The following is a 19,986-nucleotide window of genomic DNA, read 5'->3' as shown; positions in this document are numbered from 1 at the left end:
CGCATGTGCTGGCAGTTCAACCCCAAAATGCGTCCGTCCTTCCTGGAGATCATCAGCAGCCTCAAGGACGACCTGGAGGAGGGCTTCAAGGAGATGAGCTTCTTCTACAGCGAGGAGAACAAACCTCCTGACACGGAAGAGCTGGACATGGAGAACGTGGGAACCATGGAGAACGTTCCTCTGGAGCCGTCCTCCAGCCTGCAGCCCCTCGCCCCCTCTTTAGCCTCCCCTCAACAGTGCTCCCCTGCGCCCCAGTGCTCCGCCACTCCGGCCGGCCCGTCGTCACCGCCTTCCTCCCCCAGCTCCCCGGACAAGCACCCACTCCCCGCATCAGCGGCAAACGGGCCCTCCATGGTTCTCCGGAGCCCGTTTGACGAGTCCCAGCCTTACGCTCACATGAACGGGGGGCGTAAGAACGAGCGTGCCTTGCCTCTGCCCCAGTCGTCGGCTTGCTGATCAGCAAGTTTCCGAAAACATGGACGTGTCTCTGTCTGTCAAGCCACTGTGTGGTCTCCTGAGAAGAAATATTAAAATAAAGAGACAAGGAAAGAAAAAAAAAACGGTATAAACTGAGAGTCCAGGCAATCAATTTTTTCAATCATACCTCAACGGACAAAGTTTGAATTTTCTTTGTTTATTGTGTATTTCGATTGAATCGTTGAATTGATTGACATGAACTCATTTGTTATTTCCGCAGACTGGATCACTGACTGGAAAAACCATGACCTTCACTCTCGCACTCGATAGGCTGACTGTTTTTTGTTACGTTTTGTTACTTTTCTAAACTTCCAAAACTGGTTTGAAGGTCTATCAGAGCCAGTGGTGGTACGGTGGCATTATTACGAAACGCTCTGCATATCTCCAAGCGAATCCTACATCGAAGCGCTTGCTCTTGTCTTTGTTCCCAAAGACGTGCGTCTAGATTAGAGAAAGGTGTGAGAGTTCCTCTTCCGCCCATCTTAGAAGCAAGACCCAACTCCAAATTCGAATTATCTGGCTGTGCAACATAGTGAAGAAATTCACGAATCTGCCAAATCTCTTTTTTATGTTGCCAAATTGTATACTGTTGTACAATTCCCCAAAATATGCAAAAATGTCCGCATACGTTTTTTTTTTTTACACTGGTGATCCAAAGCATCAATAGAGTGACATTTCCCTGATTCTCACTTTTCTGTCTTCTCGCTTTGGGTTTTTTGCATTTCGGATGAAATAATGCAAAAGTGGAAGAACAAATGCAGCAGATATTACATCGCATAGAAACAAAAAAAAGAAAAGAAAAGAAAAGGGAATTGGGTCAAAAAGAAGCTCAAAAGATTTAAAATTGTGGCATTTGAAATCTCCACAACAATTCTCTCGTTTGGTCGTTCAGTCGTACTTCGGACCACAGAGCGTGTGCGTCGTTTGTCGGTCACTTTTGTACCTTTTTTACAGTTCAGATTGATCATTTATATGTCTGTGCTGAAAAAAGCTGCTATTTTATTCTTGTTTTTTCTTTTGTGGTTGTAAAATTGTAAAGAGATTCTTCAGGTGTAATCCTTTGCCTTTCCACTACAGTCCATTTTATGATGCTTATAGTTCTGCAAAACGAGAAAGAAAAAAAAAAACCAATAGAAGGTTCAATCTAACAGTTGAGTTTTCCAATGTAAAGTTGTTTAATGCCTTCTTTTTTTCGATAGCGAAACCGGCAATAGAACACACTTCTTTCTTCATGCCATTAATGGCGGCACCTCGTTCGACGTGATTCTATAACAGCTGAACACTGTGTCTCTCATCACATTAATGCACAACAAATACTCTCAGGTCAAACTCCTCAATGTTTCGGTCTCAGAATCCAATGTTTTGTTCTCTCATTATTCATTCCTCTGTAACCGACAAAGATATGACTAAAAATTTGGCAAAGTTTGAATTCGTTTCATCGCTTGCCTTGAAGATAGACTCGTCTCATACTTTGGATTGATTGTTCAGCCTTATTTGTGACTGATCCTGCCGCCCTTTGTAAATGTTATAAACTCTGCGTTTCCTTTCTTCCGAGCAGAGCCCGATAAACACCGATTATACAGATATGATTCAGCATATCTCTATGCAGAAGTTGTGTTTGTAACATAGATCACTTATATACATTTAAGATACAGGTTTGACTATGAGCGCCAGTTTTTGGGACTTTTGTTTTAATTTTTTTGGAAGGATTTTTCAAAGGAAAAACTGTCACCTTTTATGTTTTTCCCCACATCCTGACCTTTTATTTTCATTATTTATTTTCATTATTTTTTTCCTCTCTCGTTTATGTGATGTGTTTAATAATCACTGTAAACCCCCCCCTTGATTAAGTGCAACATTTTAGATATTTTTATATGCTTTTTTTCATGACATTGGGACTTTTTTTTTTTTTTCAGACATTTATCTACCTCACTCTTTTTTTATGTACCTGTATATAAAGTACATCTGACCTTTTTCATGAAAAGGACAATATTACTGCTCTCTGTATCTGGGTAAAACCTCATAAACGCTACAAACCACAATCTCGGAGTGGAGAAATTACCGAATTACGGACATTTTGTATGACTAGCTGCTTTCTTTCCTATCGGATCTCGCTTAAATTTGTTTATTATTTATTAAAACAAGAACAGATCTGACAATTGACTCCAAATGTGCTGGAATGTTGTTTAATTTATCCATCTTTTAACTTGAGGGCAAAAGTCAATAGATGGAATAATTCGAATGGAGTTGTTTTTGAGGATATAATGGTTCTGATCTCCTCTCCCTTTCATGTCTCTGAATCCCACTGTTATTATTTTGAAGTTTTCATTATACATTCATTGGAATACTGTTATTGTATCAGAAACCAAATGTTCATCGAAACTAAAAATGGATTTATGTACGTTCCCTCTGTAAGTTTTTGCTGTTTGTCAGGTGCATCAAATGTATGTAAGTTTTGTGCTGGCTTTGGAAAACATATTTTTTCTCAGCCCAAACAAAAGATCAACACAAACATTTTAGCGTAATTAAAAAAAAAAAAAAAAAAAATGAGCAGATGCAATATAAAGGTAAATGGTTGGAGAAGTTTGTTAGCTGAAATGACTGGTTTATGAGCCAATAGCTTTTTCCCCATGTCGTATTTCATAGCGGTTTAACAAAAATGACTCGTGGGCTGATTAAATATGCATTTTATAAATCCAGATTCAAGATATTCTTGTAAATTTTCACTAAAGCATTTTTATAAAAGGGAAATGTTTAAATTGGCGAAATTCGCCAGATTTGTTTGTCCAATTTGGAAAAAATAATTACAAATCTAACAACAATCAAATAGCAATACCACCATCACGCCCTCCACCACAGCCTTCGTATCTATGGTCATTTTTTCTGCATTTTTCCATAATTCAGATTTTTTAAATCAACGATTGTCCAAGATCAACCATCCTAATGCTCTCCTCTGACCATCTCAGACCAATGGTTGATTTGTCAGTACAGATCTGTTGCCTATGGGCTAGATCTTCTCAGGGCTGAAGGTTCAAGTGGGCGTCAACGGGACAGGAAGTGACCCGTTCCTCGACGCTCACTCTACCCTGCTGCTGAAAACTGCTGCTCGGAGGTGTTCGTGATCTGATGGCGCCATCTACAACCTGGAGAAGGGATGTGTTGTGTATTTCACTCCCTGATGCTGGTGGAGCAAAAATGTTTGGTTGTTCAGTGAACTGTTGAGATGTGTTAGATATGTGTGTGTTGGTTATATAAAGGGGTTACAGATCCAGAACGGGGGAGGGGAGAATGGAAAGTTTTGTGGTCCAAGTCTGTTCAAACCTGGCTGTTCTGATTAAAAAAGGCACTTATTAACTTTATTTGTGTTGTTTTCTTTTGTATACATTTGAAGAAAAATAAAATGTGTCCCAGGAGTTTAGATGGAGAAGATTAACATATTGTATTTATGGTGGCACATTGCTCAAAAATACTTATAATAAATCCAGTTGAATAGCTTTGTGATGTCTGTTTTTGCATTTTAAGTAGGATTGAATGAATGCTTACGAAAGAACTGTAAACTCAATTCTGGCAGTATAGTTGATGCATAAGACAGACAGACAGACAGCATATTAAATAATATTTTCACCTGCATTGGCTACAAATTGCATGTCAGGAAGGAATTTTGTGTCAGTGATGTCATGTGAATAATTAAATCAAGCATTATTATAAATAAGTTAATCAATATTGATAGTAGTAGCTTATAATAATAACATGTCAGTGATAAGCTATTTTGTGTAGTAGTGGACTCAAAAAAGCATAAAAAACATTCAAAAGTATCAGAGTTTTCATTCATAAGTTTAATTAAACTACTTTTCAATATAGTAGGCCTACTTATTAATATATTATTATTATGACAAGTAGCTTTATGATTTCTGTTTTTAATATGAATTTGGGTAAATAATTAAAATTAATTGTATTTAAATGGCTATTTTGACATTTCTCTTAAGTAAAATAACTTTTACAGTAAAATATTTATATAGTAAATATTATTATATTACATTACATTATATATGCAGTGGATGTGTCTCTAGCGCTTTGATGTAAGGAAAACTACATTACCCATTATGCTCTCTGGCTGTATCCAGTGACGCGTATTCTCTCAGACGGAAGACCAGTGTGGCACAAAAACAACTCCAGAGGTTTTAAACAGGGACCATTTCCATTTCATTACTACAGGGATGTAATGTAAGTTGCAATTTATTAATGATATTTTATTGCCGTGTTGTTTATTTCATATGTCAATTTTTTTTTCACGCATTCAAAGAGCTGGCCAGCAATTATTATGATTAGATTTCTGCAAACGTGTGTTATCAGACTGACTAACAACACAGTACAGTACAGTACAGTACAGTACAGTACAGTATAGCATCAATATCTGAGCTCGTATTGGTTCATACTGTTAGTGTAACGTCATTTGGTATTTGACATTACATAATGCTTTTATAGCTAACGTTACTACTAGTAAACATCAGTTCATAAGTAACTTTATAGTGTCTGTGAGGGTTTTACTACCAGCATTTTCTATTGCAAATTCTGTACATTACCTTTGGTCCATTAAAATCAATATGAAGACTAGTGCGAGATCCAATTACTACTAGTACTATTAGTATTTTATTTAATTCATTATACAGTGGGGAGAACAAGTATTTGATACACTGCCGATTTTGCAGGTTTTCCCACTTACAATGCATGTAGAAGTCTGTAATTTTTATCATAGGTACTCTTCAACTGTGAGTGATGGAATCTAAAACAAAAATCCAGAAAATCACATTGTATGATTTTTAAGTAATTAATTTGCATGTTATTGCATGACATAAGTATTTGATACATCAGAAAAACTTAATATTTGGTACAGAAACCTTTGTTTGCAATTACAGAGATCATACGTTTCCTGTAGTTCTTGACCAGGTTTGCACACACTGCAGGAGGGATTTTGGCCCACTCCTCCATACAGACCTTCTCCAGATCCTTCAGGTTCCAGGGCTGTCGCTGGGCAATACAGACTTTCAGCTCCCTCCAAAGATTCACTATTGGGTTCAGGTCTGGAGACTGGCTAGGCCACTCCAGGACCTTGAGATGCTTCTTATGGAGCCACTCCTTAATTGCCCTGGCTGTGTGCTTCGGGTTATTGTCATGCTGGAAGACCCAGCCATGACCCATCTTCAATGCTCTTACTGAGGGAAGGAGGTTGTTGGCCAAGATCTCGCGATACATGGCCCCATCCATCCTCCCCTCAATATGGTGAAGTCGTCCTGTCCCCTTTGCAGAAAAGCATCCCCAAAGAATGATGTTTCCACCTCCATGCTTCACGGTTGGGATGGTGTTCTTGGGGTTGTACTCATCCTTCTTCCTCCAAACACGGCGAGTGGAGTTTAGACCAAAAAGCTCTATTTTTGTCTCATCAGACCACATGACCTTCTCCCATTCTTCCTCTGGATCATCCAGATGGTCATTGGCAAACTTCAGACGGGCCTGGACATGCGCTGGCTTGAGCAGGGGGACCTTGCGTGCACTGCAGGATTTTAATCCGTGACGGTGTAGTGTGTTACTAATGGTTTTCTTTGAGACTGTGGTCCCAGCTCTCTTCAGGTCATTGACCGGGTCCTGCCGTGTAGTTCTGGGATGATTCCTCACCTTCCTCATGATCATTGATGCCCCACGAGGTGAGATCTTGCATGGTGCTCCAGACCGAGGGAGATTGACCATCATCTTTAACTTCTTCCATTTTCTAATAATTGCGCCAACAGTTGTTGCCTTCTCACCAAGCTGCTTGCCTATTGTCCTGTAGCCCATCCCAGCCTTGTGCAGGTCTACAATTTTATCTCTGATGTCCTTACACAGCTCTCTGGTCTTGGCCATTGTGGAGAGGTTGGAGTCTGTTTGATTGAGTGTGTGGACAGGTGTCTTTTATACAGGTAATGAGTTCAAACAGGTGCAGTTAATACAGGTAATGAGTGGAGAACAGGAGGGCTTCTTAAAGAAAAACTAGCAGGTCTGTGAGAGCCGGAATTTTTACTGGTTGGTAGTTGATCAAATACTTATGTCATGCAATAAAATGCAAATTAATTACTTAAAAATCATACAATGTGATTTTCTGGATTTTTGTTTTAGATTCCGTCACTCACAGTTGAAGAGTACCTATGATAAACATTGGGTGGGAAAACCTGCAAAATCGGCAGTGTATCAAATACTTGTTCTCCCCACTGTATCTGTCATTTGATTTTGGTGAATATGACTGATTATCAACATGATTGATTTACTTGCTTATTTTTTTTTTTTTTTTCAGATTAGAAAAGTAGAAGTTGAAAGAGGGAAAAACTCTCTCAACCAAAGACGGTTCTCACCACCATGGCCGCTGAACTCCATGCAGCAATTTTTATGGCCAAACAAGAGCGACACAAGAATCTTTTCCTGAACTACAGAAACCTCAACAACTTCCCTGTGGAGCTGCTCAGAGATGAAGGGATGCAGTTCCTGGAGCGTCTCTTCATGAAGAGAAACTCCCTCACATCCCTTGTAAGATCTCAGTCCCAGTGCTGTTAGTCTTCAGTTTTGATTCAGCCCTGTATTGAAATATTGTAATGATATATCTGCCTATATTATCCTAATACTGTTTTCCTCCTGTCAGCCAGAGAATCTGGCTCAGAAGCTTCCCAACCTGATTGAATTGTGAGTGTTTATCTTGTTATACTCTTGTGACTTTGTTTTATGCTGTTATTATAACAATGGACAGTAAGTTTTGCACAACTGTAATATTACTTGTGCCCAGTAGATGTCCCTGAATCATTGTGATGTTTTACCACCCATACATAAATAACTAGATGACTGGATGGGGCAAAGAGTTGGGTTAAATTAAATTATTTTAGTTACATTTTTTCTCCATCTGATGAAAAACGAGATTATGAAATGTAATCCCACAACTTTTTTTTTTTTTAAAGATACCTTCACTCAAACAATATTGCAATAATTCCTCAAGGTAATTTAATTTTATAATTATATACATCAGTATTTTGATGTCAGACACAAGATGCATTGCATGATACATGATGTTGTTGTTGTTGTTCCAGCAATTGGCAACCTTGTGAAGCTGCAGTCACTGGACCTGAGTGACAACGCTCTTCAAATCATCTGCCCAGAGATTGGTCAACTGCGCTCATTACGACATCTGCGATTGGCCAACAATCAACTGAAATTCCTCCCGCAAGGTGAGTCGGGCACATTTATCTAAAACACTGAGAATGATTGAGCTGCTGCAATATATTATATTGATTATCAATTCCTCTATGCATTGAAATATCTAATAATAGAATCATAATAATTTTATAACAAAAACATTAATTGCTGTATATTTAGTTTTATTGCTTTACCTGTGCTACCCAGCATTAAAATAGTATTTCGGATTACATAGAAATACATGCATTTTGCATTTAACCTGAAATATTCCAAAGGTTGAATGAAGTCCTTGTTTTAAGTGATTCGAGCCGAATTAATTGCAGAAAAAGAGGAAAGCCTTCTAGGTAAACAGCCCGTTTATTATGTCATGGACATTATTTGTAACACAAGATGTTTTTTCTTGTGTAATTGAGCAGCTTTAACTGCATCAAATAATGTCTTCGCTTGCCAGCTGAGTATGAGGACACTGCATCACCAGAAGCTTTTAAACTTTAGTACATGTTGCAGTTATTAAACTTCATTTAATGAAGAGATTTCTGTGCTCAGCATGACACTTAAATGGTTCTGAGGAGAAAAACTTCATAAAGAGACTGTGGGAAAATGACTAAGCTCTTTGACACTCTCTTTAATTGCTTTGCTTCAAAACACACTGTTGTTTTATATCAGCCTTTTTATTGTTCTTTTCCATTTTAATTGGGTAATGTTTCATCTGAAGCCGAGACTGTTCATGGCTTTAATTTATCATATGTGAATTGTTCCAAACTAAGTGTTTTACAGTGAATTTTTACAACAGTTTCTAGCATATTTTATCTAGTGACACATGTTTGAAAGAAGTGTGATTTTTGTATTTACACAATTATAGTTCCTTTTCAGTATTACATAATGTATCATCTTGTATTTATTTCCAGAAGAAGCCATAAAGACACTCCCTATAGTTATAATTAGTGCTGTTAATCGATTACATTTTTCTGTAATTAATCACGCTAACATTAAAGTTTTTATTATATTTTTATGTTGTAATTTCACATTTAATCTAAATGTAGAAACAACATAAAGACAGTATATTTTAAATATTTGATCTAACAGATAGGAAATATACAGAAATTGAATTAAGTTATCAAATTCTTCAAAGTCTTCACTGTATAAATTAAAAATGAAATGTAGTTTCATTTTTATTAAAGCTACAAAAGTTATTCAGTCAAGAGCAGAGAGTTATTTTTCTCAGTTTCATTTGTTCTCTGATTGATTAACCCTTCACGTGTTGGTTAAAAATGATTATTTTTTTATTTCAATGAAATGATTGTACTATATTTTAGTTCGATAATGTTTTTTTTATTTAATATTTTTGATTTTTAGCGGATTTTATGGTACTAAATTATAATCCATTTATTCCCTTTTTGAGAATGGATATATGAATAAGAGCATTATCATATAATGTAACGATAGCTAAAGGATGACAGGGAAATAAATGGATGCTGCGTAAATTGCGTTAAATATATATATTTTCAGTTAAACTGAAAAAAATAATCGCATGCGTTGACGCGTTAATTTTGACAGCCCTAGTTATAAAAGCCTGTTATTACCTGATTCTTACTTGAAACTTTACAGTCAGCATGGAAAAAATAGACAATTCAGATTTTTTATGGAATATTGAAGTATTTATTATGAATGATTTACCTGTGCATGCACATCATTATTTGTTTTAATTCATGTGCCATTGTAATCTTTAATCAAAATAACTTCCCCTCCCTCTTGCAACTATATCTCTTCTCTGATGATGTGTTTACTGGCTTGAGGGCGGGGCAACCTGTCACTCACATGAGATCGACCAATAGCAAATCAATTTTAATCAATTCCCCATAGACAAAATCAAGTCCTGTCCTACATTTTTTTGTTTTTTTGTTAGAGAAGCCATTTCACTCTGATGTACATCATAATAGGGGAGAAAAGACAACCGCAACTTCTGTTTCATGCCAATTTGAACATAAATGTATATTGACTTGTATTGGTAGAGCTGGGAGATCTCCGAGAGCTGGAGACTCTGGACGTGTCCACGAACCTCCTGAGGACTCTTCCAGAGCGTCTGCACCAGTGTCTGTCCCTGCAGTGTTTGACAGCAGACCGAAACATGCTGCAGTGCCTCCCTCGCCAGCTCTGTCTGCTGCCTGACCTCAATGAGCTCTCCATGGCTGCCAACTGCCTGACATCACTGCCCCTGGGTGAGCAGATCAAGACATAACATTTACAATACATTTACATTTGTGCATTTGGCAGACCCAAAGAAACAGTGTATTCGAGTCACTACCGTTCAAAAGTTTGGGGTCAGTTCTTTTTTTAAAAGAAATTAACACCTTTATTTAGAAAGAATGCAAATGAATCCAAAGTGACAGCAAAACATGTTACAAAAGATTTCTGTTTCAAATAAAATGCTATTCTTTTATAAATAAAATATTGAAAAAATTAAGAATAAGAATTGTCCTCAGCAGCAAATCAGCATATTAGAATGATTTCTGAAGGATCATGTGACTGAAGTAATGCCTGCTGAAAATTCTGAAATAAACTAATTTTATATTAAAATAAAAGTGTTTTTAAATTGTTATAATATTTCTGTTTTTCCTGTATTTATGATCAAATAAATGCAGTGTTGAGCATAACGTCTTTCAAAAACATTTGAACGAGAGTTTCCATAGTCTAGTTAGTCTGAATTCAGTCCAAATACTCCATACAAGATCTCTGAATCCATATGATGCTTAATGTGAGGAGCAGACCAAAGGTTATTAAAGCAATAAGACTCATGAAGCCGTGGTTTACAGTGAATTTAGAAAAGCTAATATAAATTCACTGTAAACCACAGCTTCAATTTATAAAATGACTATAATAATAATACTGTATAACATTATACTGGTGTAATAAAGGTCACAGGTTTATGTTTGTAGAGTGGCTTTGAACGGGACTCAACCAATCATTACAATAATATTTTTAGCATTTTGAGAGCAACAGTTAAGGGGAAGGTTACACACAGCTCTTTTATGACTCCAGAGGACTATATTTCACGAGTACCAGGTATAATGATGTACTGATGCTTTATATTTCTGTCAGATATGGGGCGTTCCATGGAGCTGCAGTTTGTCTTTGTGGACAACAACACTCATCTGAAGGCTCTCCCATCGTATCTTTATAACAAAGTCATCGGCTGCAGTGGGTGAGCTCTTTTCTGTCGTTGTAGTATGCTATCATAATCACAACTTTTATGTTTTAAAAAATTCTATAAAGTAGGGCTGTCGATCGTTTAAAAAAAATGTACTAATTAATTGCTGCGATTTTTGTAATTAATTGTGATTAATCACACCTAACATTTGAAAGCTGAAAAATTACAAAACATTGAATTCAGTTCACATTTATTTGTATAGCGCTTTTCACAATACATATCATTTCAAAGCAGCTTTAAAGTAAACGCATATTTCTACATTACAATCTACATTACAGTTAAATAACATCATGTATTCATTTAGGCAGAAACAAGCTCATTAAAGCAATTATTGCAAGTTGTGATCATAATAATTACAATATATTAGTGCTGTCGAATCGATTAATCACAGCTAATTGCATCTAACATAAAAGTTTGTAAATATATAATGTGTGTGTATATACATATATATATATATATATATATATATATATATTTACATATACAAACTTTAATGTTAGATGCGATTAATTGCAATTAATCGATTTGATAGAACTACAATTTATAGAAAATTTGTATATAGAGACATTAAAAATATAATAACACATTTTTATTTAAGTGAACCTTTTACATAAACCCATTATACTAAATGTCAGATTTAGCGGTGCCTTTTATACAGTGTATTTGGTGATGTTTCACTCTACTATATAGCGGTAAGTTTATTTTCCCCCCACTTTAAAGTTTGTTTAAATTGACAGAAATGAATGTGTTATTTTTCCCAGCCGAACTATAAAGACATGAAGAAACAAATAGATTCAGCACAAGAGAATAAGAGTTAATTTCCTTTTCTGGTACCTTATGCCTTTTTTTATGTTTTAATGTGATAGTATGGCTAGTTAAGTCTGAAATAGATGATTTGACATAATTATGGGCATTCAACAAAGTGGAGCTTATTAAGATTGTGGCACTCCAGACCCTGTCAGCTACTGGACAAACGGTGCAGCAGAAACTAGTGGAAAATGCGTGTTGAGTCTTTGGTCAGATTTTCCGTCCATCTGAAAGTAAACAACATTGATTTTTTTCACACATGTAAGAGTTTACTTGCCTCACACAGACATCAAAACTCAAGATTCACTTTGGTAAATCTCACAAAAAGTTCTTCTATAAACTATAAACTTGAATCTGGCTCGTCCACTTTTAACACGCTCTGTTGCTTTCGTTGCACATTTTCCAAAGAGAGATTCTCAGATGTTCCAGCTGTGCACCGACTCTGGCACAATAATCTGCACCATTTCAGTAACAATGTCTGGGTGGGAAAATGCAAGAGTTTTCTGACATTTTAAGTCGGAAAAGTATCACAGTGCTGATATGGCTATATATTGCTTCTCATGATATTTGGTGTGATTGATCCCTGGCTGTTTCAGACGGACACCTGGTCTAATGTGTCGATGTTCATGCAAGGTTATTTATCTGTTTGCACGCACAGATGTGGTCTAGCTGGTCAGGTCTCTGACGTGAAGCAGCTCTGCTTGACTCTCGGAGATGTGACTGTTCCTCTGCCCTCTGAAGTGAAGGCCATCGGCTCCGAGACTGACAGTGTGTTGCCTCTGGAAGAGCTGGCTTGCAGAGTCCTACATACGGCCCACAACTGGACCGGTAAGTGTAAAAGTCGCAAACAAACCTACGACAATTGCATTTACCAACCAAATGTTTTGACCACTAAAACATGTCTTGTTCAGACTGTCAGTCCGAATCTGATTTTCGTGCATATCCGATTGGAATCCAATCCTATTTAGCAAGTGTGAACGGCAAAAAAAATCACATGAAATACGTTTTTTACAAATTCGTTTCATGCTACACATTTCTGGAAATCTGTTTCAGTCTGACCTCTCTACGTAGTTTTTCTAGCTAAGTCACTTTCTTATGCCACATTAAAACAAACATATCTGTTGTAGGAAACATATCTGCTGTTTGTTTCTGTTGAGTTTCTGCCGCTGCCTCTTAAGTCGTAGTTATTCAGCGCCACAGCTACACGTTGTCTTACTTGTAAAACATCATCTGTATTGTAAACCCCTCCATGTTGCTGCTGTTGTGGTCTTTTAGTGTAGATAAACCAACACAACATGTCTTTATGTGCAGATGTGAAGTTCCTGACTCCGTTCCTGTTGCCCAAGAGTCTGCTGGAAGTCGTCCGGTGTCCTCTGGGTCACTGTCACCGCTGCAGTCAGCCCATGTTCACCATCGTCTACACCAAACTGTTCCCACTCAGAGAGACTGCGCTCGCAGGGGTGCACAAGAGGTACTGATACTGTAGTAACATCATATCACAAGTGTGTGTTTTGGAATTCCACTTTACAATGTCCTATGCTGGCAGACGCGATACAATAAAATAAGATTCCAGTGACAAGCAGTTTGTACTAGACACGACTACGAGACACGACAAAAACAATAAAAAATCACAGCCAATCGGATGAGTGTGTGGGCGGAGTCTCTCTGCAAGTGCACTGCACTCGCAACAAAATGGATTAAGTACGTAATCAAATTCATAGATATTAGACTATTTTAACATAATTAAAAATACATACTGAATGACTGAAACAGTCTTCGTCATAGAATACAATTGTTTGTTCACATTGAGTTCACAGTTTGAACGTTCTTGTTTCCTTTCATTTATTTTCAAGATCTGAGGTGAATTATCCATTGTCACTTTCAGTATGGTTATAAATGTCACACAAAATGAAATTGCAACTCAAATTAAATTCTTTTAACATTAAAGCTAACATAGGCAATGTTTTTTTTAAACACTTTTAGTTATACTGGTTCTAAAAATCAAAGATCGACATCAAAGTCCCACGAGAGCAGGTGGTTCTGTATGATTGAATGATTTCTGTGAATGATCATGTGACACTGAAGACTGGGGTAATGATGCTGAAAATTCACAGGGATATATAAAAACAGAAACAGTTCTTTTAAAATGTAAACAAATTATGTTATATTGTAATAATATTTCACAATATTAAGATTTTTCTGTATTTTGCTTTCATCATATAAATGCAGCCTTGGTGAATATAAAACGTACCAAATTTGAACAGTAGTGGATGACCCCTTTAAATCCACATGCATTCTGGGATTGAGTAGGTATATATATATATATATAGCCACTCTGGAGAAAAACGTGATGTCATCGTCCAGCTCAGTTCAGTTCTCATATAATGGTGTCAATGCAGGCAGATCAATATTATTGTTGAATATTAAATGTTCAATATTAAATACCATGCATGCGCATTTGCTGTTATGTGCATATTAATTTACCAAAAACATACTCTCTTTCATATATCTCATATATCTTGCATTCAGAAAACTCTCTCTCTCACACACACACACTCTCTGACCCCTCTCACTTCCCCTATCTCCTCATCGTCCTGCTTGTTTGATTGGTTGAATTGAGCTATGCTTGCTCTGATAACCGTCATGTTCCATCTGTAATGCAATGCTGTGGTTTTGGTATCAACATCCAGTAGCGTAACCGAATCAGCCTGCTGGACTGCTGCTCTCAGCTACTTCACGTGCATTAAGAGATCTAATCCACTCGCCAATTACCTCTTACCCTGAGTGTTCGACGGTCGTTTTGCAGACCAGCGCTGGTCGAAAGAAAGAGAGAGAGAAGCTATTTGTTTAAGGGAATTCTTTTCCATTTGCTTCTTTTTCACCTTTTATACTCTCCGTTTTCAATCGCAGGTCATCAAGTTAGCTTGTATTGTGTGTATTTAGTGAAAATATACCAGGAAACTCTCGCTGTTTCAATATCACTTCATCAACATGCTTATGAAAGCATGTTGTGGGAGTAAAATAACCTCCCTTATATGTGCATACATTAAGCTGCATATTTTGAGTGCTCAGGGATGAAAGCTCATAAAAATGATTTTAAAACATCATCTCTTTCCCTGTGAGATTGCTTTACTTGAACTAACCATACCAGAAATTTGCAAACTTTTGCATTTGACCTGTGTTTTTGATACTGTTTTGGTTTTTGGTAAGGTGAGAATCTTACTTGGTTGTTCTTAATCTTAGGGGGTTTGAAAAATCTCTAAACCTAAATGCTAAATTTGTGAGCGTTCCTTTATGAGGAGAGGTGTGCGTGTACTTTTGGAAGTGATCAGGCTTAAAATTGTCAGTAACACTTTATTTTAAGGTGACGTAGTTACATGTTACTACATGCACTTACTATAGTAATAACTAGTAATAAGTAAATTATGCATATTACAAGTAACTAACCCTAAACCAAAACCTAACTGTAACTGTATAGTAAGTACATGTAGTTAATTAATATTACTCAGTACTTATTTGAGTAGGTACAATGTAACTACACATTAAAATAAAGTTTAACCCAATTTTAGCTTGGCAGACAATAAAATGGGTGCAAAAAAATTTGTGTTCAACCAATATTTCGCCAATGCCTATACAGTATCATCTGTTATTTAGACTTTTATTTTTAATTAATTATCTTTTATTTCCTTTTTATTCATGTTTGTAATTATTTATTTATTTGGGAAAAATACTATAATATGATTGATTACAGAATCAAAAAGCTGCTATCTAAAGTTTAAATCTGATTATTTTACAGATTTATTTCCTATCAGGTTATTTTTTCCCACATTGATTCATTTTCAAATATTGATAAATATTCAATAATGTAATATTCAGCTGCTCGTTAATGCAAATAGCTAATCAGCCAATCACATAGCAGTAACTCGATGCATGTAGACATGGTCAAGACGATCTGCTGAAGTTCAAACTGAGCATCAGAACGGGGAAAGCTGATTTAAGTGACTTTGAAAGTGGCATGGTTGACATTGGTTGTTGGTGCTGGACGGGCTTGTCTTGAGTATTTCAGAAACTGCTGATTTACTGGGATTTTCACGCACAACCATCTCTAGAGAATGGTCCAGAAAAGAGAAAATATCCAGTGAGCGGCAGTTCTGCAGGCAAAAATGCCTTGTTGATGCCAGAAGTCAGAGGAGAACGGCTGGTTCCAGCTGATAGAAAGGCAACAGTAACTCAAATAAGCACTCGTTACAATCCGAGGTCTGCAGAAGAGCATCTCTGAACACACAACACGTCCAACCTTGAAGCAGACGAGCTACAGCAGCAGAAGAAGACACACACCGGTGACACTCCTGTCAGCTGAGAACAGGAAACTGAGGTAATTCACACAGGCTCACCAAAACTGGTCAATAGAAGATTGTAAAAACATTGCCTGGTTTGATGAGTCTCAAAATCTGCTGCGACTTTCAAATGGTAGGGTCAGAATTTGGCATAAAGAACATGAAAGCATGGATCCATCCTGGCTTGAATCAATGGTTCAGGCTGCTGGTGGTGTAATGGTGTGTGAGATATCTTCTTGACACACTTAGTACCAATTGAGCATTGTTTAAATGCAACAGCCTTCCTAAGTCCATCCCTTTATGACCACAGTGTATCATCTTCTGATGGCTACTTCCAGCAGGATAACACACTATGACACAAAGCTCAAACCATCTCAAACTGGTTTCTTGAACATGACAATGAGTTCACTATACTCAAATGACCTCCACAGTCACCAGATCTCAATCCAATAGAGCACCTTTGGGATTTGCTGGAACGGGAGATTCGCATCATGGATGTCCAGCCGACGAATCTGCAGCAACTGCGTGATGCTGTCATGACAATATAGACGAAAATCTCTGAGAAATGTTTCCAGAACCTTGTTGAATCTATGCCACGAAGAATAAAGGTAGATCTGAAGGCAAAAGGGGGACCATTCTGGGGACCAATTAGCAAGGTGTAACTAATAAAGTGGCCAGTGACTGTGTAATATATCACTATTGGCCAAAAAAAAAAAAAAACTTTATCGGTCAACCAAAAAAAATCTCATCAATTTTGCATTGAAGAAGGGACCTGAGGGTTTTCATCTAATGTTCTACATTACAAGTTAATTTCTGAAGATTAAAAAAATTGTGTGTGGTCACGTCTTTAAAAAAACGCACATTCTGATTAATGCAAAACTTCATATAATATACCTCAAATTATTGCATTTTCTTTTATTCGTAGTTTTGGAAGTTTGTAGCACAAACTCAAAATCTTAAACTTTATGGCCTGGTTTCACAGACAGGGCTTAGATTAAGCCAGGATTAGGCCTTAGTTTAAGTAGGACATTTAAGTTGCTTTTATAAACATGGCTTTGAAACCAGTGGCACTGACATATTTCAAGAAGTGCCAGTGCAATTGCAAGTTTTCAGTTAAAACAGCTCAAACATGCATTTTAGTCTGGGACTATCTTAAGCTTTGTCTGTGAAACCGGGGGAGAATGTTATAAGTGCAAATTGTTTTAAGTAGATTTTGTCTGTTTTCTTCCACAGAACCACAGTAAGTTTTGTAGCGTACTGCTGCTCTAGCCAGTGTCTGAGGACGTTTGACCTGCAGGGCTGACGTCCTTCACACGATAACCTCACAGCACTGCTCATGGTGCTTTCATCTTCACAAAGGATATCGCAAGAGACTTTCTGTGGAACTGAGACCTTTCTGAGCTTCAGGAACATTTGACAGCCCCCCGTCCCAAAGATCTTCATGGCAGACATTAAAGTATGTCCTCCTGTCCTGAGTGTAGCATCTCTTAAGAAAACCAGCAGTTGGTTAAACCTGATTATATTTCACAAATGAATGTAGAATGAGAAGAACTGAAGTAATCGATCAATAAAGTATTGTTTGTGTTGGGATTGTTACGGTTTGCTGTAACCAAAAAGGATGAAGGTTTCTTGAGAAACTTAACATTTATTCTGTTTTAAAGATTGCCAGGATATATAAATTTAAAACTAATGACTTTTAAGTGAGATATGGATATTTTTGTTTTCATTTGAAAGGAAAATAGAATTGTTTTTTTTTAGAGCTCATTACTGAAAATATTACTGAAATGTCATGTTTCTTTAAAAAGTACTTAAAGACCATGACCCAATTCTTTCCTTTTTAAATATAAACGTGTGTCAGTTTAATCTGAGGCTCATAATCCAAGTGTATGAGTGACCAGGATTCAGCTCTTTTAAAGCACAATCACATGTGTGTTGTTTTGTGTTACGAGTCTTTTGTGAAGCTTTGACTAAGTGCCAATTGACTTTAATGAAAACATGAAATTGATTGTTCTCATTGAAGGCAGCTTCAAGGGATTGTTCTCGAATATTACTATTTTTGTGTGAGAGAATATTTTCAAAAGACTGAGACATGAATTGTGAGATTTGCTGATACTACACTACAGCCGTCAGTCATTGTGCCGATACAGCAGCAAAACACCAACATTGTTCAGCTTACTAAGTTAATGTATAGATGTTACTGTTACAGGTTCTTTACAGTTCTTTATTTTCTCTGAAGAGTTTGTTCAGCCTAACTTTTTACTATGTTGTTGTTGTTTCATGTTGCCATTTATATGTAATTGTGCTGTTGTTCGAATGTTTGGCAATAATAACAATGTTTAAAACATCTCTTGTAGGTTTTCTAATTTCAATTTCATTCATATTGAGCACCATTTTGACTGTGAATATAACCGTTATGGCGGCACTGAAGCTGCATCTGTGCATTATACAGTGTTCAGCATAAATACACAGAATCATGACATTGTTTTGTGTTTGAATGTTGATTCTTTCAGACTGTTGATTAAATGGCAATGGCAAAAAATGTTTTTAAAAATAAGACAACTCTGATGTGGCATCTAACTTAAGCTGCCTCAGAGCTGGCAAATGGCTTTTATATGACATATATGTATGTCATATGGACATATATGGCTTACTGCGTCATTAAACAGAATTTAGAAACACATGAACTCTACTTTTAGATGCTTAGGAACAATATTGCTTGTGATACTTCTATGTACATCATCTGGAAATACTCCGAAAACAGAGTTGAATGAAATGTCTGCTCTGTGGATCTGAGAATTGAAATATGATCTTTAAGGGTATTATTTACAGTATTTTTCTCTTCCATGATCACAACTGCTCGGACATGAAGAAACTATTGCATCCAGTACTGTGCTTTCTCAACTTTTTGCTTCGACTTTGTATATATATATTCCAAAACAATTTGGGGTCTGTGCATTTTACTTGGGAGTGGTTAATAGTCATTCTAATGATATGTAAATATATGCAAATATAATCATGTCTAACTGCTTTTGCAAATGGAAAATTTGGTATACACTATTTCTCAACTGAGAGCAGAAACTGATTATTTTATAATTTTGAATAATAATTTTATAACAGAAAGTATGGATAGATTTCATGAGATCTGGAAGCAGATATTCACTTATTCACATTCAAACTATCATCAGTTTTTCAGCCCATCTCAGGAGCAAGACTTTTTCTTCCTTGGTGCTGTGTGCATCATTTTACATAAATTAAGATGCAAATACTTCAGCGCCTGATGTATTACTTATTACCTTAGTAATTGTGAAATGTATGATTTTATACTAGGTGATTTTATTCCATTTTTTTGTTCTTCAGCCTGGAAAAAGCTCCAGTCCTGCATTGTCACTGACTTCACGGAGACCATTAACATTCAGGCCTCTGTCCTAAGACATCTCATAAATCACCCTGAATGAAACATGTATTGTAATATATTTTGCTGTCCCTGACACTATATATTCCCCGTGACAGGCCAACAGATGTCTCTCCTGCCTGCTCTTCATCTTCTCACTAAAACTAATGACATTTAGTAATCTACAGTTCAGTGGATTCATAGTAGTTTACTGTAACATTTCATTTATCAGTTTTACTTTATCTTCAAATGTGTGTGTGTGTGTGTGTGTGTGTGTGTGTGTGTGTGTGTGTGTGTGTGTGCGCAAATTTCCTCAGAATAATACATTTTTATGCACAGATGTTATTCATTTCATATGTGTCCTCACACAATTCTTTATTTATGCACAGATGTGTTTTCTGCTGATAGATAGATAGATAGATAGATAGATAGATAGATAGATAGATAGATAGATAGATAGATAGATAGATAGATAGATAGATAGATAGATAGATAGATAGATAGAAACTGTTGTGATATGAACATTGTACTTGTGAATACATTGTACTGCAGCA

The 19,986-nt window shown here is 36.6% G+C and overlaps 2 protein-coding genes across 2 annotated transcripts in view; both read left to right on the top strand.

The window, feature by feature from the left end:
- The window catches only part of igf1rb (insulin-like growth factor 1b receptor), an 83,830-nt gene extending 80,826 nt beyond the window's left edge, over positions 1-3,004 (top strand). The window contains exon 21 of the mRNA XM_084107424.1: positions 1-3,004. This exon is cut by the window's left edge and continues 13 nt beyond it. Coding sequence (XP_083963550.1) covers positions 1-456 — 456 coding nt within the window. The 3' untranslated portion in view covers positions 457-3,004.
- Positions 3,005-4,599: 1,595 nt separating this feature from the next.
- Positions 4,600-18,717, top strand: lrrc28 (leucine rich repeat containing 28). Its single transcript, XM_084109006.1, has 10 exons — positions 4,600-4,701; positions 6,803-7,032; positions 7,145-7,185; positions 7,455-7,492; positions 7,584-7,721; positions 9,702-9,908; positions 10,789-10,891; positions 12,363-12,532; positions 13,016-13,175; positions 17,275-18,717. The coding sequence occupies exons 2-10, from the start codon at positions 6,865-6,867 to the stop codon at positions 17,342-17,344; spliced, it is 1,095 nt and encodes a 364-aa protein (XP_083965132.1). The 5' UTR covers positions 4,600-4,701; positions 6,803-6,864; the 3' UTR covers positions 17,345-18,717.
- Positions 18,718-19,986: the final 1,269 nt, after the last annotated feature.

Source organism: Abramis brama, assembly GCF_963993115.1.
Source record: "Abramis brama genome assembly, chromosome: 3".
In the NCBI taxonomy this organism is placed as follows: Eukaryota; Metazoa; Chordata; class Actinopteri; order Cypriniformes; family Leuciscidae; genus Abramis; species Abramis brama.
Note: the sequence above shows the minus strand (reverse complement) of the source record. Positions and strands in the feature narration are given on the sequence as shown.